At 46.9% G+C, this 27928-nt stretch overlaps 1 protein-coding gene across 1 annotated transcript; it reads right to left on the bottom strand.

Moving 5' to 3' along the window:
- Window positions 1-65: 65 nt before the first annotated feature.
- Window positions 66-27928, bottom strand: sulf1 (sulfatase 1). The gene is made up of 18 exons (XM_080855310.1): window positions 27832-27928; window positions 25575-25814; window positions 24398-24549; window positions 22025-22194; window positions 18567-18717; window positions 17906-18081; window positions 17640-17768; window positions 17358-17414; window positions 15249-15384; window positions 11575-11830; window positions 10805-11048; window positions 10501-10597; window positions 10204-10298; window positions 8780-8851; window positions 7150-7319; window positions 6758-6900; window positions 6191-6314; window positions 66-1398 (listed from the first exon to the last, which is right to left on the bottom strand). The coding sequence occupies exons 2-18, from the start codon at window positions 25798-25800 to the stop codon at window positions 512-514; spliced, it is 3285 nt and encodes a 1094-aa protein (XP_080711436.1). The 5' UTR covers window positions 25801-25814; window positions 27832-27928; the 3' UTR covers window positions 66-511.

Genomic DNA, 27928 nt, shown 5'->3' on the forward strand with positions numbered 1-27928 from the left:
AGTGAAGATATGTTTGTCTTCAAGACAGTACCATAACTCAAACTAGCAAGAGTAAATGACTGGTCTTGTCCATCACACAGTGTAGGTTTTGAGGGACATCACCACACACTAAAATGTTGCTGTGACGAAGATTAAAAGTGCATCAAACATTAAACTGGTGGGTTACTTTCCTGATGTATTGCATTGCAATGGTTTCACCATTCCGTTTTTAACCTATTATTTAATAAAAAATATATATTAAAAACATAATTTTATGCACGTTTTTCCACTTGAAATTCAAAATTCAAACTTGATGTTTAAGCTGCATTAAGGATTTTTTTTTTCTCTTTTCTAAATAGATATATATTTAAACAACATAACACTGATTTCTAATAAATTGAAGCACCTGTAAAAAAATAAACAATAATAATAACATTATGATTTTTCTTAAAATACGATTTCTACCTCAAAAAAACTCAAAAGAAAACAGCCCTGCGCTCTCTTTCGCCATCATGGCCGCCTCTTCCCCCCTTCAGAGTGCGCTTTTGGCGGGTAGAGGGGCGAAACCGCTCCCCTCGCAGTCCTGAGGCTTGAGCCCAGAGGGATTTGGGGGCTCTGGTGGTCCCCTGTGGGAGATGACTGGCTGTGCCGGAGGGTCATTGCCTGTAGAGTCTCTAGGTTGGGCTGGGTGTGGGGATAGGGGCAGGTAGCCCTGGGACTGGAATATATCCTCCTCCTCATACTGAGCCTGGTGTTGCGGCTGCTGTTGTTCCGTGTGGAGCAAAGTGGGCTCGGGGCGGAGGCCAGAGGGCAGGTCGTGGAAAGATGGGGCCCGCAGGATGTGCTCGTGGCGGGTTTCCAGCTCCGTCAGTCCATTCCCGCTGAAGCCCACACTGTCGCCGTCCTCCAGCTCGTCCAGCTGCTGGAGCCAGGTGTCGCCCCGAGGCCAGGAGGGGCTAATGCTTGGGGTTGGGGGTGGTGGTGGGGGCACCTCCGGCTCCGGGAGCTCGTTTAGAGCCTCCAGCCTTGGCTCCTGAGGGGGAGGCCTGCTGGAGGTTTGGTGTGGGGGGACCGGGGGGATGGTGCTAAGCGCGACCAGGCGTGGCCAATCGTTCGGCACTGGGGGCGGCCCCTCCCCCTCCCCACTGGCATCATCGTGGCCCCCGTCCCCGGAGCCCGACTCGGCCAGGAGGTTAGGCTTATTGGTTTGGTTAAGTCTCTTTAGGTTGCTCAGCAGTGCAAACATACTATCTACATCCTTCTGAAAGTTGGTCCAGTCGTCTGGGCTGGGCCAGTAGTCGGCCCGCCGCTCATAAAGGCTCTCGTTCACACTGTACAGATCAGACAGTCCTTGCCAGTTAAAGTCCTCTGTGAAGTTAGGCAGCTTAACCCTTTCGTCCGTCCCATCCTGGCTGTGTTCTGTGGGAGAGAGAGAAAGATGCGCGCCGTTAGGAACTGCTTGTGATTTAGCACACACAGGTGAGTTGTAAGCCTCTAAAAGACATGCAGGCATGCCTGGTCTCTAGTCCCCTGTGCCAGTGATGACCACTGCACTAGTGCCCCTCAAACACCACACTGGAGCAGAGCTTTGTGCCGGCATACAGGGCAGCACCACAACAAGCGTCCACACAAACTCAAGCCATAAGCAGAGCCAAAGGCAAACAAAACAAACAATGAAAAAAACAACAAAAAAAAACGTTTTTCTTCTGATGAACTCAATATTGAATCCCACAGGGTGCCATCTTGGGCAACACACACTCAGACAGACAGCACCAAAGGCTCCTCTACAAAAAAGCAACATCCTGTAACAATGATTGACAACAAAAAAAACAAACAAACAAAAACGGGCAACCTGGAATCAGGAAGGAAATGGCAAAGCAAACAGGACAGAAAAGGTGAAAAAAGGGGGGAAGAAAGATGAGTGTCTGCAACATGGTGTCAAAAAAGGAAAAGGCAAAACACACACATGGACAGATGCATACATATACGCATCCCTAATGAACTGGATGCACCCAAATGAGGCTGTTTATCTAATGATGACGTCGTCTTGTGTTTATGGGCGACTAAGCTGGAGTGGTGGTGAAGGAGAGGAGCGTGTGTGTGCCGTAGGCTACGGGATGGAATGGAGTGAGGCATGGAGGAGGAGCGTGTGTGTGTGCCGTAGGCTACGGGATGGAATGGAGTGAGGCATTGAGGAGGAGAGTGTGTGTGTGCCGTAGGCTACGGGATGGAATGGAGTGAGGCATTGAGGAGGAGAGTGTGTGTGTGCCGTAGGCTACGGGATGGAATGGAGGAGGAGAGTGTGTGTGTGCCGTAGGCTACAGGATGGAATGGAGTGATGCGTGGAGGAGGAGAGTGTGTGTGATATAGGCTACGGGATGGAATGGAGTGATGCGTGGAGGAGGAGAGTGTGTGTGATATAGGCTACGGGATGGAATGGAGTGAGGCGTGGAGGAGAAGAGTGTGTGTGCTGTAGACTACGGTATGGAATGGAATGAGGCATGGAGATGGCGTTCCGTTGAGGCTAAAGGTCACTCACAGGGGCGATAGAACTGGCCTCCTCAGCTTTGACCACTTTCGGTGCTGCTGTAGCCTGGTTAGCAGGTGCCAAAGACAGAGAAGGTCAGGAGAGCATTCTCGATGCTACTCTACTTCACAGCTAATGCCAGGATTTCACAAAATGACAACATGGTTTTTTTATACAAACTAATGTAGTGAGTGTCTCAGAGCATCAGGACTGGATCATACTACAGGAGACCTGTTGCGTAAATCAGGAAGTGCTAGCTCTACCAGTTAGTAAAGGTTTTTTTTTTCAGGACGTTCAGAAGTTTTGTTTGTCAATCAATAATTCAATTTCATGTCACATCTGTTGGATAACTCAATCATGCTTCCTCAAATGAAGCAATGTGACGACTCCCGCCATCAGGCTTTTTGACACTTTAGCTTCCTGTGAAGCGATGCACTTTATTTAAAAACCCTTTCAACACATTTAGTAAAATCACTGGCATCACTGTTCTCTAAACTGGTGTTTCTCAGTCCTGCGCCAATGGACCACACACACACACACACACACACACACACACACACACACACACACACACACACACACACACACGACTGCGCGGTCAACTGAGGCAGGAAGGGGAAACTAAACTAAAACTGCTGTGAGATGGGCAAGATAAGATCAAGATCAATCTGTCTTCTCTGACAAAGAGTCATTACAAAAAATAAGAGATGATGATATGTCCGGCTATTTAAGATAAAAAGCTAGAGTAATATTGCGTTGTCAGGACTTTCAGCACAGCCTTATTGTGTTTTCATGGCAAAGCGCAGACATTTCGGACATACACTGTTTTAAAGTACAAATGAATACATGCATTTAGATACACATGCAGGGTGGTGTAGTAGTGATGAAAGTTTGTCAGTTCAATAAAAAATGGTGGTGATGCAACATTACACTGGCCAAGTTGTAATTACTGTCAGTTTAAAAAATTCACTGGGCTGTATCATCTAAAGGCACTATGAGATTCAGGTGAATGTAGAGTGCGCTATAACTTAAATGAATTATTATTATTATTATTATTATTATTATTATTATTAAGGCTTTGGTTTAACAAATACTGGGCCAATTTACTTCTTTAGAAACAGACTTGGCAAGAGGCTTAAAACAAATCAAATCCATTCTTAAGTCCAAAAAGTCCATACGAAAAGGGTATTTTGCTAGTTCTTGCTCTATGGGACTGAAAGCAGATACTTTGTGGGGACCATATTATAGGGATAAAAACCACACAAATACAAAAAATTATGTAATGGTTCACACAGACTTAGGAAAGCCATTATGGAAAGGTTCTGCAAAAAATAAAGTCAAAGAATTGTCAGCACAGAGATGAGAGGATAAAAATGAAAAATGAAGAAAAAAAAAAGAAAAGAAAAGAAAAACAGGACAACATGAAACATGGCGGAAAGCAAACAAACATGAAACAGGTCCCACATGACAAGCACTCAGATGAAGCACCACAAGCCAACAGCTGGAGGAGATGACAATGTGTGGCATCCTTATGGGGGTAAAGACATGGCAATGACTTACAACGATCAAATCAAAATGAGGCTTCGCACAACACACTGGTGGAATTATGGTTAGCGCAAACTCAGCATGCAACCACACATGGTTTGTTTTATTTTGTTTTTGTTTGTTTATTTTAAGCGAGGATGCATCATGGGAGATTAGTGGAATGAGCTGGCCCATGCAGTTGTTACGGAAAGCCAGTGAGAACAAAAAGGGTGGATACCTGTGTGGTTCATAGCTTCCGCCATCTTTACTCCCTGATCAGGAAAATAAGAGCAGTCCAATGTTAATGCATCACTCACGATCAAAACAACTAAAACATTCACAGTCATTGACGTTCTTCATGCACAGCCTCTAGAACCCTATGGAGAAATGCAGTTAACATGATTTGATGAAAGAAGATAGAAAGGAAAGGAAGAGAAAAGAAGAGAGACAGAAAAGAGAGAAAGGAGACTGGGCTGGTTGACTGGCAGCTAAGGGTTCCTGTGGGGTTCCATTTGAGGTAAAAATCTAAAGTTACCAGATCAGACATGGAATCCTTCATAAAGTACACACTTGTACAGCAAGTAGCAGACGCTAAAGCACGGTCTGTTTGGTATTATTGGAGTGATTGTGATTAAGGGTTGCTTGTTTCTGTGCTCAAGCCTTTGTTTCTGTGAAGAAACCTGAAACCAAATGAATCAAAAGGAGAAAAACTGAATAATGATTTGTGATGGACACCTGAAATGAGTGTGGAAGTGTTGACAGCCCTGCCTTCAGATTTCCTGCCTGTTTTAGATTACAGATCATTTTTGTAAGCCTTGTACTAAAAGAAATCAAAAAACTCCACCATGGGGAGCTGAGGTCATCTTAATGACGTTTTGTTTTTCTTTAACCAGAAGCTGAGGCAAACATGCCAGCATAAAGGCACGGCAGCGGCGGCAGCTCTCGCTGAGGCAAAAAAAAAACTGTGGCTTCATCACAGAGGTGAAGCAAAACAGAATGAAACTAAACTGACAGGCGCAACGGACTCGCTGACAGCTGACTCAAAGCTGCCCCGTCCAGTCGCCTTCTTGTCAAATGACTCACTGATCTTTCTAGAGTCAGCTCATAAATGGTGGCGTGGCTTGGAATGATTATTTTCATAAGCTTGCTGTGACTTGAAATACAACCACAGAATCGTGCTTGGGACCCAGTTGAGGAGAGAAGAAGACTGACGAGATTATTCCGTAATTGAGCCCTAGACTACTCCCTATCACCGCTCATCTATATTGCTCTGAAATGTCTCTGATCAACCACACAAGTCATACATAAACAGACAAAAATATGAAACAGCTCTGGGTTTCCATTCGTTTGATTTGCCTTCAAAAAAGAGAGAGAGAGCGAAAGAGAGAGAGAGAGAGAGAGAGAGAAAGAGACATAAAAGTCAGAAGCATCCCGTTCAGGATCAGGATCAGATCAGGAAGATATTGTCAGGATATCCAGGATTCCCTGGTGTGGAATTCAGCCAACGTTAGTTTTATATCTGGGGATGTTCCTCTGGATAGAATCTACCGGAAGGCAGGATCACTGGTCTTGAGTAGACGTGTGTGCATTCATAATTGAGCGCTTCAACCTCATTCCCATGCAACATGCAGCACCAAAAGACAGGAGAATGGACCAATCAAACGTGCCAATCCTACTTTGAGGTGGACCTGATCTTGTGATTAAATCTCAGTCAGTCATATGAAATGTTGTCTACATTGCCACTACTGGTCAGTGAAGGCAATAAGTGGTCTCACTTTATATCAAGTGTCCTCGTTAAAGAGTACTACCTGAAATCATTAATTAAAATACTAACTAATCTACTTTTCTGTGAGCAAATAACATTTTAATAATCTTAACCTCCTTTAACAATATGAACTAACAGAAATAATACATTGCTTAATACCCTTATTAAGTTCTGGCCCTGGGCTCTGTAAAGTGCCTTGAGACAATTTTATTGTTTTGGCACTATATCAAATAAAACTGAACTAAACGTATCATACATTACATACACACTTCCAAAGGACACGCAAAATAAAGTGCCGCCGAACGAACGAACCAACCCAACACCAACCGCTAACCTACTAGACGTCCCCATGGCGGCATGGTGCGCTGCAGTAGAGGTGGAGTGGAGGCGCTCACCTGTATCCAGGCCCTTGGGCCGCGGGCTGCACTGCTTGTGGCCCTGGCAGCTACGCATCTCCATGAGCTGCTGGTGCAGCTGGTTCAGCACCTCTCTGTCCACCGTGAACACCGTGTTGCTCAGCTGGAACACAGACGGCGGTTATTCACATTCAGATCTTTCGCATTTATTAATTTATTTATTCACAGCAGAATTTATATTAGCATGCCTTTCATCCATCAAACGTCTACATTTACTACACTGTGACGACATTGTTAAAATGCAAACAGGGCCCCTGTTATTAACATATAAATTCATAGCATTTACATTTAGCGTAACGTGAACATTACCATCTCATATATTTACATTTTTTATCTAATTCATTAAACTTCCATGATCTCATATTAACATTATTAAAGTAATCGTTTCCCTCAATCATCTGCCTCAGAATTGAACCAACCAGTAGACAATGCCACATTTTTTAATTAATCTTAGTGTAGGTGTTGAACATATGTATATGATGGGAGATTATATGCTATGATTCTACGCTATGCTTCTAACTGGGATTACTGTGGCGTTCTTCTCACCTGGTAAGGATCGCTGTTCAAGTCGAAGTACTCCAGGAACCCGGTGGCAAACTCACAGAAGAGGGTGTTGTGGGTGTCGTTGATGGTGCGTAAACACCAGTATGTGTTGTTGTTGGAGCTGGTGCAGGCACAGAATCCTCCCACTGCAGGAGAACACCAGAGCACAGACAACGGTTAAAACATGCAGTATTTACACTTTTTTATGTGTTTATCAATCAATACGGCAAACACTTGCTTTGTAAAAACTGAAAAACTACATTAAATTGGTTTGAGAATCCCCTTAATACAGACTCCGAGTGCCACAAAATGTGGGTATGTCAGCCAAATGATTCAGGCCTTATTAGGGTTAAATGTAAGTTTTCTTTTTTGTGTAGACGGTGCAGTTCACGTACAGTTCCAGAAGGGGGCAGTGGCCCAGTGGTCGTTGTTGTGGGCGAAGCAGGTAAGTCCAGGCAGGCTGCAGTCGTCCCCCTTCTTCTGCCTCTTCCTCACCTTCCTCTCCTTCTTCTTCCTGCGGATCTCGTTGTACAGAGCTTTGCCGTCCACTTCCTGTGCTGCCTCCCTGGTGAACAGACAAGAGAGCCAATCAGACGCCAGCTCCAACAGACACAACAGCCCAGTACAACCCCCCGATGAACACACTTCCTGTGCAGACAAGTGGCCAATCAGACCACAGTTCAATGTCCAAACAGATCAATTAGACAACACGCTGACCGAACAACTGTCCAATCAGACAAGCCCAATCAAACATCCCTGACTATCTCAACCCGACTCATCACACAGACTAACATACTAAACCTAAAACAGCATCAGAAACTCGGAGACAGACAGCATGGTTGCTTCACTGATCCAAGATCAGTTCTCAGCCACTGTTAAGCCCTCTAAACAAACCAGCTCTGGGGTTACCTCATCCTCTGCCTCCTTGCCACGCAGCAGCAGCTTGTCCCCATTTGCCTACCAGACTCCCATTGCCTCCAGCATTATCTATTTGGCCGGAGCACAGGACAAGCGCAAGGACTGCTAACTATGTTTGAAGGGGTGAGTTTGCCTCTGTCTGTTCCACGACCACACTGATTTCCATGCTACTCAGACTATGACTTCCAGATCTGCTGAGTGCAGTGTGAGAAGGACCTGGTTTGACACGCTGGCTTTGATCCTGTTCACGCTTGTTTGGCATTTCTGTCCCGCCGCGTCAGGAGGCCCGGAGGAGAGCACACTGCCAGATCCTGCCGGAGACCATCCACCCACCTACCCGCCCACCCGCCACAGAGAGGCGACGGCGCCGTGAAATCGCAAAACAAGCCACAGTTTTTTCCCCTACCAAACACACACACACACACACACACACACACACACACACACACACACACACACACACACACACACACACACACACACACACACACGCACACACACAGTCTCACTTACGGGCCTGGGCACAGACACACACAAACACAAACACACACACACACACAAACAATCCGTGTGCGAGCCAAGAGGATAGTGTAAACCAGGCTCTAGGGTGACAAACTATCCCTTTCCATCATGATCAAGTAGGCATGCACAGCACATGAAAGGGCGCCAACTGGTGAAATGTCGGATCACTGTGTCCTTGTGCTCAAGATGTAAACCAAACCAAGCTGTAATTATCTTCTCAACCCACTGAGAGACAGCGCTAGCTGTATGAACTTAGCCTACGTTTCAACCGATTGTGTTCAGGTCTTTTTTTTTAAAGATTTGTTTTGGGGATTTTACGACTTCAATTGATAGATCAGTGAAGAGTGGGACAGGAGATGAGAGGGAGAAGAGGTGGTGAGTGGACAGGAGAAATGATATCGGGCCGGATTCGGACCCGTGTCCTCCATGTGCGTCAAGCCTGAATGAGGTCGGGGCTACTGTTTGCGCCGCAGTGCCCCCACAACCCAGGTCACACGCAGGACATACAGTGACACACGTCAACGGGGGACAAACAAAACGGGGGGGGGGGGGACGACAGAGACACACGTGGACACAGGAACTCACTTAAAGGGCTGAAGATAGTCATTCTTTTTCTTCGACCTCTCAGGTTTGTTTCTTTGCCCTTTGCTAAAGTAGCTGGTTTTAGTGGAGAAGAAAAAACAGTGCCAGATTCATATGCTGGTTTGTCAGACAGGCAGTAAATGATCAGAGAGAAACAGACAGACTTCAGCAGCAGCAGTAGATCAGCAGAGCAGTATTGCATGCTGGGTTAGTTTCATTACAAACACCTATATGACAACAAAGATGGTGCATGAGGGGTGGCTATAGAGTCTATAACTATACAAGTTATATGAGTAAAACACCTTCTTTTCATTAGAATATAATTGCAGCATTAGCCCTTTATTTAATAGCCAGGCCTCACGTGTCACGTCAATTGCTTGAAAGGTTCTCGAAAGTGTCACACAAGTGGACACAAATCTTAAAGTGTCACAACCTCGAATGCGATAGTGAGTCAGTCTCATTGAGCGGCCTGGGTAGACTAACAGTCAGTTCCCCTTGGAGTTTTCTCAGTGAGCCGTGACATATAACCAATCACATGTTACGAGACACTCAAAATCAGGGATAGGACCTTTATAATGTCAGTCAAGAATGACAACAATGATAGGCTGGGCAAAGCAGACAGAGGGAGGGGAAAAAGGAAAAAAATATTTTTTTAAGAGCTGTACCTAGTGCCATCTTGATTAGCAAGCCTTGCACGTTTGAGCTTTAAACTGACCACTACAAACCTCCCTAACACACCAAAGCTTAACTGATCTCCCCCTCTCCATCAACGCCACACATATTGTAATTCCACACGACACATAACCAGAGAGTCTGCTTCCTGATCAGGCCTTGTCGGTTTATATCCCTACAAAACACAATGTAGGGACAAAGGGTGGGGACAGGGACGCTGCCTCTCGGGAGCCTAGACTTCCGTCCCCGTCAGGACATCATGCCAGGTGTTAATCTGGCACATCTCCCAGCCTAGGGACCTATCTGGGGCCTCCTGTCCGTCTCCAGGGAGTCGTCTGAGTGTGTGCGTGCCAGTGCTCAGACTGGTAAACCAAGACCGAGGGCATAATGACACTTCTGCATCCGAGACGTAAGTAGACTGAAGGCCAAGATGACACCTTTCAGCTTCCAAGAAGAAGCTGCCAAGCAAAACCCGGAATGTTAAACACACTCAGGGCTTCGAACTTTCCAGCTTATGACTATGCATGTTCATTTGAAGAAAACAACCTGCACTCATGCCAAGCCTAACTCGGAGAGCACCTCTCTACGTGTCAAGTACGGGTCTTGTGGCTCCATAAAGTTCTTAAAGGGGTTCCTCAAACTCAATTCACAGTCTTAGAATAGAATCTTCCTCTCAGAGCGGACATGCTAATGAGATGGGGCATGGAGCGAGGGATGCATGGTGGGGGGGGACGGGAGACTTGAGTTCACCGCACCTCTTCTTGCCGCAGTCACACTCGCCCGGGCGCCTCCTCTTAAGGTGCCCACGAACCTCCCGCAGGTGCTTGATCTTGTCCTGCAGAGCCTCGATCTGCCAGGAGTCAGAAGGAAGAGCAGCTAGAGTCACACGACGCATTCACTTCTTCATATAGTTACAGGCATGCATGTTATTAGCACATGTGCTACCTGGATATGAGAATTAGGATATTAGCACTAGCTGACTTTGGAAAGTTCAATAACAGCTATAATACAGCAAATAAATGTAGCAACTGACTGATTTTTCAAACACAAACCTCCTGGTCAATGTAGCTCTTGTGGTCTTTCCACGCTCTGGAGGACTGGTAGATTTCCCTCTCGCAGTGCACAGTGTCATTTAATAGAATGTAGCACCTATGAAGACACGATGGGATGAAGATGAACTCAGCACGGCAAACTAAAGATATTAATGTTAAAATGACAAAATATTGGAGATTTATGCAAGCGGGACTAGAGCTGTCCAGGGACTGTAAGCACTACATTCCTTTTCGTCGTCACTCAAACACCACACAAACCATCCACCCCTTAACTTGACCATGTACTGTACACACAATGACGTACTTGTGGGTGACTTTCAGGGAGTTGAGGTTGCCCACAGCATTGGTGTCATCGGCGAGCATCTCCTCAGATCCGTCGTCTGACTCCAAACCAAAGTCGTCCACGGGCTCGTAGTGGCGTTTGCTGATGGCTCGGGGCTTCATGGCCTCTTGGTCGTCGGCCTGCAGATCCACGTCATAGATCTGCCCCTCAAACTCCACAGACAGGGACCTCGCCGGACGTGTGTGGACAAAGCGGGGCCTGTAGCCTAAAATGGATGATTTTGCAGAACAAGTCTTTGGTTAATAATCCAGCAGTGGGATACATCACTTACAACATATGCCCACTAGATGGCACACTAATCTATCAAACGCTACCATTATTAACACGGAGACCTGCCTCAGATGACTCCCGAACATTTTTTGCTGAATGCGAACACACCCTCAGTTAACATTGCATAGCTAATGAACTGAAACACTTAATCATGGCTAGCACGTTGGCTGGGAGTACAAAGCCGCCAGCCCCAGAGTCCCTGACGCCGCTGTACATATGAACTGCTAAAGCCTTAAACAGCTCGTGCTCGCGCCCACAAGCTGCTCAGAGACCACCCAGCCCTCGCCTCAGCCTCAGCCACCAACCATCCCACCACTCTCTCTCCTCTCTCTCCCTGATCCCAGGCCACTCAACCTCAACCCCCTAGCCCTGTTCCCCCCCACTCTTCCCACCCCTCTTAGGCTACTTCACCCCAACCCCTGTCCCCCCGGCCCCTCGTCCCACGGTCCCAGGCCACTCACGTTGACTGCTGCCGCTCTGCCCAAATTGCCTGTGCCCGCGGCCACGCTCGGCCTTGGAGGCCTTGTAAGGACGGTCGCCGCAGTCACACTCCTTCTCGCGGCTGTCGAAGGGTCTTCCGCCACCACCACCACCACCGCCGCCACTGCTGCGTGAGCGCAGGCTCCGGGCACGCTTCCTGGAGCCCTGGTTTTTCAGGCTACCCTTACACTTCAGCAGGCGCCACTTACCCGAGATGTCCTCGACGCAGTGCCATTTCTGTCAGAGAGAGAAAGACAGAAAAAAAACAAGGAGGGGCGGGTGATGGATGTGCTGTTGAGATGGTGAATGAATGTTTTCCTCCTCTCGTAGTGTTTCTTTCCAGAGCCGGTGTTGGGGGAGGGAGGGGGGATATCTGTGCTGGAATATCTGAGTGATGCCCAGTGCACAGTAGGTGTTAGTTTTACGTCCAAACACCCATCCATTTTCCTGACAGCGATGAGCTCAGTGTCTTGTCTATACAATTAAGAGAAGTCATCCGCACAGCCAAAAAGGAATGGGGGTTGCTAAAGTACTTTAACAGCCTCTATGCCAACTCCCCCTGACAACAGCCCCCACCCTCACCTCAACAACACACACACACACACACACACACACACACACACACACACACACACACACAAACAAATAAAAATAAACAAAACCCAGTCTAATTTGGGCCTAATCTCTGACTCTGGCTGGCTGGCTGTTTGGATTGGTAGTCAAGGCTTTTCCTGCTCAAAGCCCAGTTGAGACATTTGCTCAGAGCTGTGGGAAACTGTATCCTCACAATGATCCCAACAATGGCTGCGGTCCTCATTGAGTTTCCCGTGACGCGACATAGACCCTCGCGCCCCTAGCAGGCGGAGCACGGAGGAGAGGAGAGGAGACAGCAGCCGGCGAGGGCGTGACACGCCGAGGACATGAGCCGCCAAGGACGTGAGAGTCTCCTCGCACAGCAGAGCGCCCCAGATGCATGAGGCAAGATGGAGGCTCACAGTGATGGCTGTTTTCTGACAAATATCCCTCCTCTCACACACACAGATGTACACATACACGCTCACACACAAAGTGCCTGGTAAAATAGAAAATACACTACAAGTCATATACAGGAACAGGAATGGGTGCGCGCACACCACATACACACACACGCGTACCTGCACACATACACACACACAAACACACACACACACACCATTGCGGGTCACTCACTGATGAACAGCAGTTGTCAAGAGAGGCTCAATGGATAGCTTTTAAGAGCCACACACACGCGCACACACACACACACACACACACACACATTCCTCTCTGACGCCGCAGCGAGACATCGGGGGAATAGTCAACGGAGAGAGAACACTACACACCGCACACAAGCTGGGACTTGATCCCTTAGAGCCAGACTAAGACCTCACTGAGCGCATACACTGACACATTGTGTTTCACAAGGAACCAGAAGGAAGACACACACACACACACACACACACACACACACACACACACACACACACACACACAGACACAGACACACAACATTGACAAGGATTAAATACCCTGCCACTACCCTTTGGTCATGAAAACCCCACATACACACTGCCTGTAATCTGATACAACATCCTCCTCGCTGGGAAGGACAAAGCTGTGGGTGACGGAGTTGTGCGACTGTAAACACTTGCCCATGTTAAAAAAAGGAAATCCAAACGGCAGCCTGACAGTGAGCCGGATCTGGGCCAGACGAGGGCCGGATCGGTCTCAGCCGGGCACTGGGCTGCAGCCTGGGAACGAGGCCAGGTTTCTGTGAACCGCTGCGGCTGAAGCTGGGAGAGTTACCCAGGCTTCCTTGAGCTCTGAAATGAACAGCTTAGCCAGCGGAAGCGCAGCACAATAATACGGGTCGGATGCCTGACTTTAGCAGGGCTATAAATACGAGTGGTCCGGAGGTCCCTCTTTGGGTAGGATTACTCCTCCTTTGAGTCGGGAGCGCCGGTGGGAGCGCCGGTAGGAGCAGGTGTCCCTGGTCAAAGGGTTGAGTCATCCCCTGTGGAGGAGGGACCAATGTACCCGACCCTCCACACATAGTTTTGGGCCTGTGCATGGGAACAGATGGGCGGACTGGGCTTGGATCGTGCCATTGAGGTTTATTTAATAGAAGCAGAATTAAAAGGGAGAAGCCAGGTGCAAGTCATCATCATTTATCTCAATTATGTGACCCCCATACACATAACCTTCACACACATGCCAGTAAGGACACACACACACACACACACACACACACACACACACACACACACACACACACACACAGGGTCCTGTAACTTCACAAAAAATGGCCCCATGGCTGCCTTTGATAAATGGCCAGTTAGAGTGTTACATGCAAACACTTATTAGGTCATAAAAGCTGCCTGGTTCACATTAGCAGTGGCCCTTGGAACCCTGTCTGCCTTTTTAACGCTACCTGAAATTGTAACAATTTGTATTGTTCAGCTCGGTCTGATTCACAGGCCTACGACTTAGTGTTAAAAAGAGAAGGGGTGGGGTGGGGTGGTGGGGGGATGGCAGAATGGGCCTATTGCCCTGTTAAACAAGCTCTGATGAAAGGAAACTGTGAGCAAATTAGTTCCTCTTGTGCATACACACACACACCCACCCAGACACACACAGAGACGCACACACACACACACACACACACACGGACGCGCACACACACACACACACACACACACCAATTTCCAATTACACTTCAATTGTTGTAAATGGCAATTTGAATTATGACGAGACAGGAGACCGCTGCTATGCCGAGACGGGTCTCAAATGCTGCTCCAAGCCGCCAACGCTAGACATGGTCTTGAACAAATAAAGTGGTGGAAATAGTTGCATTAAGCACGGGGGTGGAATGTCTTCCCACCACAGCGTCTCACTTCGTGCTCATACTCCCGCCGTTTCATGTGGGCTGTCGGGGAGCGAGACAGAGAGCTCAGCCGACAGACGGCGCAGACCGGAGCCGCTTTACTAGGGCATGGGTGGTATGAGCTGGGTGTGTGTGTGTATGTCTGTCTGAGTGTGTGTATGTGTGCATGTATCTGTGTATGTTAGCGCTGCTGTGTTTTTATCGATAAGGGGGCATATGTATGTGTATGGCTGTGTTTGTGTTTAAATATGTTTTGCTGTATGTGTGTGTGTGTGTGTTCTGCAGGTAGAGTGGGGATCTCTCCACATTCAGGCTTGTAGCAGTTGCTGACAAGGACTCTAATCCCCAGAGATGTTGGGCTCGTTGCACTCCACTTTTAGCGCGCACACACACACACACACACACACACACACACACACACACACACACGAGGCAAGTGCCCACTTACAGACAGAGATGCATGTCAGGATGCAAATCTTATTGAAAGAAGTTGTAAACTAGTCCTCTCGGTTCAAATCGAGGGTTCGAGTTTCTTTTCTTAACCAATCAGATCGGAAGGAAAGGTAGCAGGGATTCCCCCAAGTTCAGTGTGAAGCACACAAGTCTGGAAGCGTTTAATTGGGCCATTACAGTACAGAGAAGGCCTTGGAGACCTTTTGTTGTAGTACAGAGGTTTGTAAACATACGTCTGCAGTGTGTGTGTGTGTGTGTGTGTGTGTGTGTGTGTGTGTGTGTGTGTGTGTGTGTCTGTACCTGTCCGGGCTGCTCGCAGGGCGTCTGAAGCTCGGCCTGCTGACACGCCTCCTTCACCTTCTTGTACTTGGGCAGGCTGTTGGTGTGTGGTGTGCTCAAGCTTCCTCCACCATCCTCCTTCTTGCGCAGGATTTTACTGGAGAGACACAGGATGGGGGAGCAGGAGAGGGGAATAGAAGGATGTGGAGAGGGGTAAAGGGAGAGAGAAGAGAGATAGAGAGAGAGTGGGGTAGGGTGGGGAGAAGAGAGAGGGATAGAGAGCATGAGAGAGAGACTGGTGGTGAGCGGGGCGGCTGGGTCGCGGCTCGGAGCCGAGCTGAGCTGGCAGTGGCGCTGTGGCTTTGGGTGCCAGGAAAGCGCGGGCAGCCAGCCCAGGTCAGCGCTCATTCATCCGCCCAGGGCCAAGTCATTTGACCCCCTGGCACGGACTCACCCAAATGCTACCCGCAACCTCTCCCCCCTCCCCACACTCTCTGCCCCCCCTCCCTAACCCCAGCTCTACCCGCACCCCTCTCCCCAGACTCCCTGCCCCCCTCCCTAACCCCAGCTCTACCCCAGCCCGCCCCGCCCCAGCGGAGTGAGGGAGAGAGAGAGCGAGCGAACCAGCTGCATTCTCAGGACGAGCTGAAATAACTGGCAACAAAGGACAACAAAAACCCGCTGAACTTTTCACGGCTATCTGTCTCTTGACCGCACTGTGGTTGCCTTCCCTCGCTCATGCTGAGGTTCAGTCGTCCTCTTTCGCAGGCCAAATGTGTGTGTGTGGGGGGGGGAGGGAGACTGCGAGGAGGAGGCATTCTGACACGCTCCTACCCCCCTTGCGCTGTTTTGTGGAAAATAAATGATTGAGGGAGCCAGACACTAATCCAACCGCATACATACTGGAAATAAGGGTGTCAGCTCACATTGAACGGGTCAGATGAATGCTCTTTTGGAATAAACATGGTGAGGGCTTCAGTCACTGATTTTACACACAGATCTACTGGTTCTTTTTTTGTATCATGGCAGACGCCATATGATCGCTTATCGCCGTCTATGACTTTTCTCCTCCTCCTCCTCCTCCTCCTCTAAAAGGTCTGGGCGCAGACCGGCGGTCTCTCTGTAAAGCGCGGGGGAGACGGAGACAGAGACGGAGACGGAGGATGAGGCCTGCAGTGGGAGCGGGAGCCCGGCAGGCAGCATCAAGATATGCGATCACACACACCCACTGACAGCCTCAGTGACAGGAAGAATGTCAGCCCCGCGACTGCTCCGCAATCTCCCTGGGCTTTTGGCTGGCACGCACAGAGATGGATGAGATTACGCCTCCGTGAGCCGCGCGTTTCACACACACACACACACACACACACACACACACACACACACACACACACAGCGGCGTTATGGGCAGCAGCTCGGCCCGTGTAGAGACTTTCCAAAAGGAGTCATGAAAACAAACGGTATCGTATCCATGGGTGGATTTTTTATATTTAGCGCTAGTTATGAGGCATGGGCAGGAAAAACCGAAACCGCTGCATGAGTGAGTAATGTGGACTAGCATTCATGACAATGAATCCATGCAGTGAATGCTCTCAACTCCAGCTATGTAAAACGTCCTGAGCTCATGTCCAATGAGACTTCCCTTCACGCTGCAGGTAATCCCGTATGCCAGTCAGAGAAGGGTTTGTTTATTTTGAACATGTCTGGTAGCCTACGGAGATTTAAACAAACTCTGGCTGCAAGGCTGCAAGGACACTGAGGGCAACTGCAACCATGAAGTTGGTTCTTGAAAATAATTCCTCAAATGCAGACTATTTTTCAAGTACCGCTTTCTAAAATTAGTTTGAAATCTACTGTTTTGATAGTTCAAATATATCGGATTTACTTTTAAAAGATTTGCTCTGACCATAGGGAGTTTACAGGCCAGTCAGGCTAACCTAAGATGCAAATTCACTAGGATGTCTTCATTCACTTTTTAGTACAGGTGGAAAAATCTGAGCTATGACATAGTGGAAAAGACAGGTTAAGTGGTCATCATACCACTGGTTAAATGAAATGTGAAAAATTGTGTCAAACATGTCTACACTGACGTGTCTGCAACATGGAAAAAGACTGAGGTACATGTCTTACCCTCTCTCCACGAGGAATGTGTCTCTCCAGACTTTTGGTTTACGGTTTGGTTTGAATCTGAAAACAAGAATGAAACGTTTTTTATAAAATGTATGTGGAAATGAACTAGCTATACTTATTTATTTAACATATTTATTCTGCATTACACAGTTGTATTATTCTGGGCACTAACTAGGTCTAGGACTGTCCCCCCACCTAAAACATTCCATCTGAATTACATGACAAATGTATAGGCATTCGTGATTGGTCTTTGGAAAGATTTAACAGCTTTTCTTAAATCACCTGTTTCCAGTTTTCTCTTGTTCAAGAAGTTTCAAAATTGATTTCCCATCCATGTCAGAAGGAGTGTCCAGTCCAGCGATATCCAGAATAGTTGGTGCTAAATCTATATTCAGTACCAGATGGGGATTCCTGCACAGGTAGAGGAACAGAGTTAGTTAGTTAAGAATTTAAAACTGTTGTAACATTCAGTAGACATATTATTACTTAGTATCTGTATATAGTCTTAATGAAATGAAGTGAAATGTTTTGTAAAAGGTTGTTCTTACACTGCCCCTGCCTCAATGTTGGGACCCCTCACAAAGAAAGGCACTCTGATGTCAAAGTCATAAGGCATTGATTTCCCTTTGACCAGCCCAAACTGCCCGATGTGGTAGCCATGGTCAGCGGTGTAGATAACGTAAGTGTTTTCCAGTTCTCCAGTTTCCACCAGCATCTCATATACCTGCAAAGTTACATCAGAGTTTACAGTCATGTCTGTCAAGACAACAGATACATGTCTGTATGTTTGAACTATGTACACTTCTGTGACACTCGCAAACAAAGCACATCCATCTTCGTCACCTTGGATCGTTGGACATGCATAAATAATGTTAATGTAATTTTATCTAAAGCAACATCTAAGTGAGGTGCAATGAGGAGTTGACACAACAAGAACATTTAATTATGTAAAAAACAAGCTGCAGTTATGGAAGCAGAAAGCGAACCAGTGTGATGGATCCACCGACCTTCTCTAAAGAGTCGTATTTCAGAGAGCTCTGCGCTCTAAAATATTTGATCTTAATGCTTAAACAGACAGATATGTAAAGGTAGGGCTGACACTGAGTGAAATATAGGCTTTTAAAGATTGGCTTGTTTTAAAGCAAACCGTTGCCAGTTTCGACAACGTTATGGAAGCAGTAAGGAAACCAGTGTGAAGGATCCACCAACCTTCTGTACAGAGTCGTCCACAGACATGAGGGTCTGTAGTCTCTTCCTGTGCAGGAAGTTGGTGAACTCCATGTGGATGGGCTTCATGGGTCCTGTGTACTGCATGATCCAGTGCTTGTCCATGTTGGGCGCGTAGTTGTAGCTGGGGGTGCTGGAGAGGACAAGAGGGCAAAAAGAAATAGTGTGTGCGTCAGGATAATTCTCTTCCAGTCGAGTAAGTGCCATGTTCATCTGTCAAATCATTTACAACCACAGGTGCCTGTGAGTTTCACCTGCTGTCGAAAATGTTTGACAAGCAACAATACCAGAGTAGCCAACTCTCGATGTGTTTGCATTAAGAAATGTACCAATTCTCCATGCTGGATTTTCTGTCCACCTCTCACCAAGCTGAGACTCTCTGGCCTCTTGGCGAGAAGAAATCATTTGAGGGTTGGCACAAGCTTAAGAAAACAAAAGCTCCACAGACAGCAGGCCCAAAGTAAAGTTTCCAATGACCCCTGGACAGAAAGGCCCAATAACTCACTGAACGTTTGAAGTGGGGGAAACAAAACCCTAGGTCAACAGAGAAGATGGCCTTGTTTATGGAACCGCAATATTTTGGGCCATGCACCTGTTGACTGCAGGTTTTGGACTGAGCTTTTGTAGATCCACAGATGTGGTGCTACTATTGGCAAGTCACAGGAAGAATGGTATGATGGCTGTTCTCGCAAAAGAGGAATATTTGTCAGCGTACCATTAATTCACTTTTAATATGGTCTGGTAAATGACTAAATGTGCACGGTGGAGCTTTGGTTCCAGCTCTGAGGCCGACCCAGACAGCAGGCAATTCTGGAAATGATCTGGCCCAGGTCTGGCCCTTATAAAACCTATTTACGCAACGTCACTGCTACAGGGGAGTGGAATCATGAGTTTAGGTTACGTGGAGTATATTTACATTGGATGTCATTAGTAGGTCATGGACATATTTTTCAATGTAATGTTAAGTAACTCAGAATGGAGGGTTTTCTGTATTTCTATATTTCCATGTAGGGGTGTTGGTTCTGGCAAAGGAGTTAGACCAGTGCTGCTGGGGGTACGTACGACCTTGTGGGTCCTCATAACCCTTTTCATGTTATGGGAGCGGGGTTCCACAGGGAGCTGCCCTCTCCTCCTCAGGCCTTCCTTCTGTCTGCTTAGTGAACTTTTCACCCAGTCTGTCAAGCTGTCTAGCATGGCACACAATAGAAACGTGTCTAGCTTGCATGGTGCCACAGAGGTATGGTTGGTGTGTGTGTGTGTGTGTGTGTGTGTGTGTGTGTGTGTGTCTGTGTGTGTGTGTCTGTGTGTGTGTGTCTGTGTGTGTGTGTCTGTGTGTGTGTGTCTGTGTGTGTGTGTCTGTGTGTGTGTGTCTGTGTGTGGGTGTGTGTTTGTTTGTGTGGGTCTATGTGTGTGTGTTAGTGGGGGTGGCAACCAGGCAACAAGAATGTGGGGGTCAGACACATACATCAATCATGACCTGGCAGAGGTCACACCTGACACCTGTCACACACTGCCCCATGTAAGGGACACAAGCTTTAATTACCCAAAGCAAGGGTGTATGCAAAAAGCAGCTTGCTATCTGGTACTAGTGTGTGAATGTGCCAAGGGCCTCAGGCCTACTGCTTTGTTTATAAAACATGCCCTTGTTCCCATTGAACAAGATAATTGCTGTTTGATTTGGCCTGAAAGTGTTTCAAATGAGCAATATCAGTTGTCAGGTCAAACAATGGGGCGGGCAAACAGGGCTGTGTGCTTTTCCAGTTTCAATAAACCTCTAATATAGTCATCAAGCGCCTCACCCTTGCTGTGCCCTTAATGAATGAATCATTAACGCTTTCCGAATGTACACTTGGCACCAAATCAGAAACCGTGTGTTTGACATCTCCCATTCGCTTCGCTGTAGCGTCATTGGATGCTTTTGAGTGCCTCCTTCTACACCCCCCCCCGTCCCCAACCTCGTGCCATTCTCCCCCTCACCATCTGCCCACCACTTCCCCCTTGAAGGAACTGGCCGGGCAGCATTCCCTGGGCCACAACAACATGCCAGTCAGTGTGAGCCTCCCAGGGGCCCGCTTTTTCCCCTCAGAGCAACCCATTCAGAGCGCAGGCTAACACTAAAAAGAAATTAATAACATCACAAAGGGTGTTCTAGAACAAACAATGCATTCCACACATCCCTGAACCTGCAGAGTGAAAGCTCTGATTGATATGGACGAGGTCGGGAAGTGCTCCAGGAAGCAGGGGCTAAAATAATAGCGGCGAGGGGAATGAAAGGAGGGAGAGGGGGAGAGAGGGAGAAAGGGAAAAAAGAATAAGAAAGCAGGCAGGGCTGTGTGTGTGATTATGATTGCTATCTCTAAATGTCTTCTGGGGGTTGTGCTCTAAACGCAGGGAAGCCAGAGGACAGTGGGATCGTTGCCATGGCCCAGTCTATGGGCTGGAATCCCCGGCCATAAGTCAGTGATGATAGTGCCGTGAAGCCACCGTGGGCTTGGCATCGCGAGCGCCACTCCATAAAAACCTCATCCCCCTGTCCGCTGCGCGGCGGACGTGCCAAGAGTATTCTCAGATGATAAATCATTTCAATTTTAGTGGTGGTAAAGTCGTTTGCGAGACAGCAACATTCCAGTCCGCTGTCATCTACTGAGGGAGGACGAGTGCACTCGACTTGATACGCAGACAAAATATGGGCCCCCTCGAATTCCAAACTCTACAGTGTTATATTTACCTGCCAAAACAGTCATCGCAATTACTCAGTTTTAAGCTTAGCCTCGTCCTGAACTAATTTGCAGGCCTTATTTTATTGTTTGTTTACAGTTGCGTCATAAAATTGCAGACACATTAGAGGGTAAAAAAAAAAAAATAATTGACTGGCACTCCTATTTTTCTGGTGTCTGAACTTGCCACAGCTTTTGTGTAAAAAGGTCAAACTGGTAGGGAGAGCTGTACTTTTGTCCATGTACTGTAGAACAGTACCTCAATGAGTTCTTCTGTTTTCAGGAAAATTCAAATGTTATCAAACATAGTGTGAGTACAGTTTGAAACCTGGACTGCTGTCTAAAAAGGAAAGAGAGAAAATGAAGTTTTATGATTCTTATGATTATGATGGTCATATGATTTAATGATTCTTTTGAAATCTTAAATTGCATTACAAAATGTATATCACTAAAGTCTTTGAGCGAATAGCTCCTAATGGTGAATATTCTGAATCTCTGTCTGAGTCGATGATGATCTTCTATCTCCTTTTGAGGTCAGACAACTTTTTCATTGTCATTTAGTCAAGTCATTTTGCGATTCATTTTGAACTCCTGGCCACAATAAACACATCTAAGATGATAAACACCCTTTGTAAATTTGGCCCAGAGAGTTTTTAAACCCAGTTTAACTCCTAGGAAGGTTTGGAACCCCAGTTCTAGAATGTTCCAAGGGGTGTCACTCACATGTGCTGCGATGCATTGGGGAAGAACTCCGAGTACTGTGGGGCCGAGTCCTCAGGACCGTGGGGGGCTGCATGGCTGATCACCATCATCACCGGCCGATGAGGGTACATGCGCTTAGACATCCGGAAATAGTTGATGCTGTCATTAGTGATCAAGTCCGTGAAGTAGTCCTGTTCAAAAAAGAGAAAAGGAGGGGGTAAGGGGTTGGGGGGATTGGTGGGGTCAAGCTCAAAATGAAACATTCCTGCACAGCCAGGCAATGAAAGGGATTACATTTTTTTTCTCTAAACATGGCTTCCCCCCTTCTCGTCACCTATATACCACCAACATGGCAGGTGATTGCCTCCGTTAAGGACTTTACATTGTGGGTGCCTCATTGGATAGGACACCCGGTGTTGACACCAACACTCGCCTACAAGAGGAGGTTGTGACTCTCGGCCCGGGGTGGTGTTATGGCAACAAGCGAGGAGAACTCTTCCCCTGCTGCGAGGGTGCGGTCAGGAATGCACAGGAGGCCTCTGAGAGCGACCCCCCGACCCAATCACGTGGGCCAAAGCAAGCCTGGAGCCCCCAGCATACACCAGCAGTGGCTGCTGTGGCCTGATCCATTCATGATGGGAAAGCCACCTGGCCCCTGCACCTCCGAACCAGGATAATACTCCTAACACTCACACTGCAGCAGGGGCTGTAGAGGGTGAGGAGGAGGATAGGGGGGCCCAGGTTGATTTATGGCTATTGTTCAGGGGCCTGCTTATGGACTTTGCCCTTGCAGGCCCTCTGCACCCCGTAAATGTCTCACTGCTCAAGTGCACCTCAGCTCCACCGCACTTTTTTTCCCATGCATGTGGTGCTCATATGGGGGAGAGTCTGGGCGAAGCCGGTGTGAAGCCAGCGAAGACTAAACAACTGGTTGACAAACCTGGAAATGAATCCTCTACAATGACGTCATGAAACCTGGAAAGAAACCTCCAGCACAAGCTTTGAAACTAGAGACGTGTACATTCGAGAACTTTGTATCTCTCGCTAGGATTATGATGACTGTATTTGACCCTGGCTCAGCCTTAAGCCTTTGGGCAGGAGGAATCACGACTAGGGCCGAAACTAAGGATGTTGGAACAGTGACTCTAATGGGAGGACAATAAAATCGCAATAAAAACCGCTCTTTGAGAAATGTTGAGTCAGAGACATTTATATGTGGTCTTTTTTTCGAGCCAGGAGCTCTGTTGATTTTGAAGACAGAAAGTCTGGAACAGTCAGTGTATTGGACAGTCCAAGCCTGGGATTTTATGTCACTATCCTTAAGGTTACTAAGGTAACTTACCCTTCCCTCAAGGACTTCATGAATAACATTACTCGAACCTGACTTCCGACATTCTCTTTAGCACATGATGTTTGGTCTCAAACTTAATAAAGCCTGACTTCAGTCAGGTTCTGTATTTACAGTCCTTTCATAATCTAAGTGTTCCTGTGGTGGGTTCTGAGGTCCACTTGTACAGAAAGCCACAAGCTGTTTCCGCCATCTCAACTTCATGCATGTTCAACTCTTAGTTGCCTCTCAGACTTGTGGGTAACTTTACACCTTCGTCTAATTCAACAAGCAAGCCATTTCACATGTGAGCACCAAGCCAAACATCTATTTACCCATCTTTCAGACAACCCCATTTAAAAGTGAAAGCCAGGGCAATTTGTGCCCAGACCAAGAAACCTCTCCTCAAATTCCAACATGCCCTGAGAACTACGCTACCTAGGAGGACGTTGGCAAGCATTAGTACTCAGAAAACAAATTTATCCCGACAGCTCCCTCAGTCCACAGCACTCCGGAGTCGGGAGCGAGACGCCATGCAAAGAATAAACTTCTCAAACACGGATTTATCACTTTGTTCATATCCAGGGTCTGACACGGGGATGGTAAAATGTTTCCCCACTCGGTCTCTGCAGGCTGCCAGCAAGACTTCGATGTACAGCAGTAGCATTACATCCACTTTTGAAAAATGACTGTGAAAACAAAATAGGGTAGCAATTTCCTTCAGCAGCTTTGCCCCAGGGGCGCTTTGTGACCCATTGTTTTTGAACACTGTGGTATTTAAAAAAAGAAAAAGCCTAGCGACTTTGAAAGAAGCGAGCACAGTAGACGCTGTTCCAACTCACCCTCTCAACACTCAGTGACCAGCCCCTTTAATTTCCCCCAAATTCCTACCACTTTAGATCAGAGGAGGATTATGAGCGATTTGGCAAACCTAAGAATTAGTGTGCAAAAAAAAAAGACCTGGCAATTGGACATTAAACTGAAAACAAAGAGGCAGGTTGGATTTAATAAGTGCCCTCTGTTGGCACCGAACCTGCAGTGTGAACTGAGGACCTTTGGGTACATACCTTGGCATATTCTGCCCCGTGCTTTTCCTTGTAGCCATTCCGACAGACGGTGTAATTATAGAAACGGGAATTTTTGATCAGCCCCACCCACTCTCGCCACCCAGGCGGGATGTAGCTGCCGTTGTACTCATTGAGGTACTTCCCGAAGAAGGCTATTGGGGGACGGGAAGAGAAGAGAAAAGAAAAAAAAAACAGGGATGTGTAAGACATGAGACAGAAATACCTCCATACTTCTCCAGAATGTTTCCCATAGTTTTGGTCTCCTCACTTATCTTACCACAGTGGAACGGATGAGCCTAATGTTTGTTTTCTCGTTCTTTTCAGAAGTCATGATCAGTGTGGCAAACTGCTATGTGTTTTGCCCTTCGTAAACACTAGTGCCAGGGAATCCCCCCCCCCCCCCCCCCCACACACACACCTTAATAGCTTCACCTCTCTGGATGCGGTTTCTTTTCAAAGTACCTGTAAATGTTTTTTCTTTCTCGCTCTCCCTCCACCCCCCCCCCCCCCTTATCCCTCTGTCTATAAGGCTTTTTTTTGTGCAATGCTAAAACATTTCCCCCAAAAAAGCCCAGGCATGCTGCCAGTCTATCCCAGAAAGCTAATTGTACACTAACATATCAGCTTGAAACCACAGGCAGCAGTGGAGGCCACAGGCTTCAATTCAGTGGGTGAGCTGGCCGTCAGTAGCACAGATATTGGCTGGAGAGTGGGGACAGACCACGGGCACGGTTGCCATGTTTGGTTGTTTTAAACCAGACGGGCAGACTGAAGCTTAAGTGTTACGTTTGCACTGGACTTTTAGGAATGTGTGGCAACTAGGATGTGTGACGTTCCAGTGACCCAAAGAATAGGCTGAAAAAGGGATCCATAGGGTACCAAAGGACCAGGGAAGGGGACAAATGGATCAATTCAAAATTCTACTGATATGCGAGTGTTGCAACTCCACCAAATTATCAGGTTTATACACCAAACATCTCATGAGTGTATTTGCATTGCCTTTCCTTCTCAGATAAAAGTTATTATCGGTTTCAGTCATCACTCACACACACACACACACACACACACACACACACACACACACACACACACAGACACACACAGACACACACAGACACACACAGCTGCTTCTCTGCATTGACTATACCTAGTGGTGGGAGAAGGGGGCGGTTCTTACCAGTGCGGTAGCCCGTGTTGTTGAGGTAGACGGCGAAGGAGCGCGGCTCGTGCTGGGCCTGCCAGGAGGGTGAGGAGCAGTTCTCGTTGTTGGTGTAGGTGTTGTGGTTGTGCACGTACTTCCCCGTCAGCATGGAGGAGCGTGACGGACAGCACATGGGCGTGGACACGAAGGCGTTGGTGAAGGAGGTCCCTCCGTCCTCCATGATCTTCCTAGTCTTGTTCATCACCTGTAAGGAACCTGGAGAACAGTGAATGACCGCATGTTAGTATGAAAAGTATATCAGTATGTCAGTATGCAGAGTATGTTAGTATGTACAGTATGTATATTATGACAGTATGTTCAGTGAATGATAGCATGTTAGTATGTATAGTATGACAGTATGTATATTATGGCAGTATGTTCAGTGAATGACAGCATGTCAGTATGTATAGTATGACAGTATGTATATTATGACAGTATGTTCAGTGAATGATAGCATGTTAGTATGTATAGTATGACAGTATGTATATTATGGCAGTATGTTCAGTGAATGACAGCATGTCAGTATGTATAGTATGACAGTATGTATATTATGACCGCATGTTAGTATGTATAGTATGACAGTATGTATAGTATGACAGTATGTATATTATGGCAGTATGTTCAGTGAATGACAGCATGTTAGTATGTATAGTATGACAGTATGTATATTATGGCAGTATGTTCAGTGAATGACAGCATGTCAGTATGTATAGTATGACAGTATGTATATTATGACCGCATGTTAGTATGTATAGTATGACAGTATGTATAGTATGACAGTATGTATATTATTATGGCAGTATGTTCAGTGAATGACAGCATGTCAGCATGTATAGTATAACAGTGTTTTTTTTGTGCGTTTTTTATTTGCCAGTAGTCCAACGGATTGCAAGATACAGACAAAACTGAATGTCGTGGGGTTCACCTCTGGGAGGAGAGATCACAATTGCTTATGAAATGTCCTGAATTATAAGCTTAAGAGTTTTGTCAAATGACCTGGCAAACAGTGAATGTTCAGAAAGTCATATGTTTTGTTCTTGGCAGTAGTTCAACCCAGTGTACTTCTGGGAGTAGATCAGAAATGCCCATTTAATGCACTGTACTCTGCTGCTCAAGGGACTTTGGATGGAAGTGTTTTGTCAAATGGCAAAATTGGGCGACATGAAGAAAACAAACCCCTTATTTTGGCAAATTCTCAAGGGAATGCAAAAGTCATCATAAAACATAAAATATGGCGTGTGGTCACCAAACATTTCCGCGTCATTGGAACGCAGACCAGTATGACCATCACTGAACTTTTTACATTTAAAAAAAAATGAAGCCTGCTTTATGTTTTATGGTACTGCTGCTGCTGTGGGCCTGTGGTTTCATGACTCAGTCCTTGAGGCCATGTGACTCTCAAATATTTAAATGAGGCCATGTCCAGTCACTGGAGATTAAAATGCAAATAACAGGGGGGTCGCTCTCCTCATGAGAAGCCAAGCAGGGCCTCCGATCATTATATTCTCAAAGAGAAAGGAATTTGATTTAATAGCAACTAAGAAGCACCCCCCCCCCCTCCCCCTCACACATCTTTCTTCCTTGCAGAACTCTGGTGGCATTGGTAAAGGAAAATATCTAGAGCAGCAGGTCTTTGCAGAGAGCAATAACAGGCTAATGTGCAAGAGGTGTTGTTAAGTTTTTCAAGACTAAGGTGTCAGTTCAACATTGAACACTCACAAGGGAGGGCAAGAAAAAGCAGAGTCACGGAAATGGCGAACTGACACATGACCCCTCTTGATGGGGACTAAAAGTAATTTAAGGATGTAGTGTCTATTTCCACTAGGACTGCCCTGGGCAGTCCTCGGGCTCCTGGGCCTCAAGAGATTATTACATGTTGCACTTGTTGTGCAACTACATGTTGCACATGTTGCACTTCATAATAGCAACATCTAAAAAACACCCTTTTCCAACCAACTTTGTTCCCATTTTCTGTAGGGATTACACTGATGATGAGAATGTATGTCCTAGTGGATCAAAGCGTTGGTCAAGTCTAAGTGTATGGCTCGGTCCAAGCCACTTGGATTTGTTTCCCATTGACAGAGCCAGGACTGTGCACGTACACATAATGGCCAGCCAAACGACTATTAAGTGTAGAAATGTACTGGATTAGAACTGCTGACTGCACTGAATTTGAAGCAAACATGAAAACATCATTATCATCCACGACTATGCACTTCATCATTTGCCTTACCGAGCTCAACGTCCTGGTCATCGGTAATGATGAGAATGATGTTGGGCCGGATGTTGCGGCGGTCGCGCTGGACTCGGCCACGCAGGCCCTGGCCCCG

This window comes from Sprattus sprattus (assembly GCF_963457725.1).
Source record: "Sprattus sprattus genome assembly, chromosome: 17".
NCBI lineage: Eukaryota > Metazoa > Chordata > Actinopteri > Clupeiformes > Clupeidae > Sprattus > Sprattus sprattus.

Coding starts and splice junctions, on each gene's coding strand:
- sulf1 (XM_080855310.1), bottom strand. CDS start 25,800: ATGAACAAGACTAGGAAGATCATGGAGGACGGAGGGACCTCCTTCACC. Junction 10,598..10,804: donor TCCCTGAAAGTCACCCACAA/GTACGTCATTGT, acceptor GTGTCTTCATAG/GTGCTACATTCTATTAAATG. Junction 7,320..8,779: donor GACTATCTTCAGCCCTTTAA/GTGAGTTCCTGT, acceptor TCTGTTCACCAG/GGAGGCAGCACAGGAAGTGG.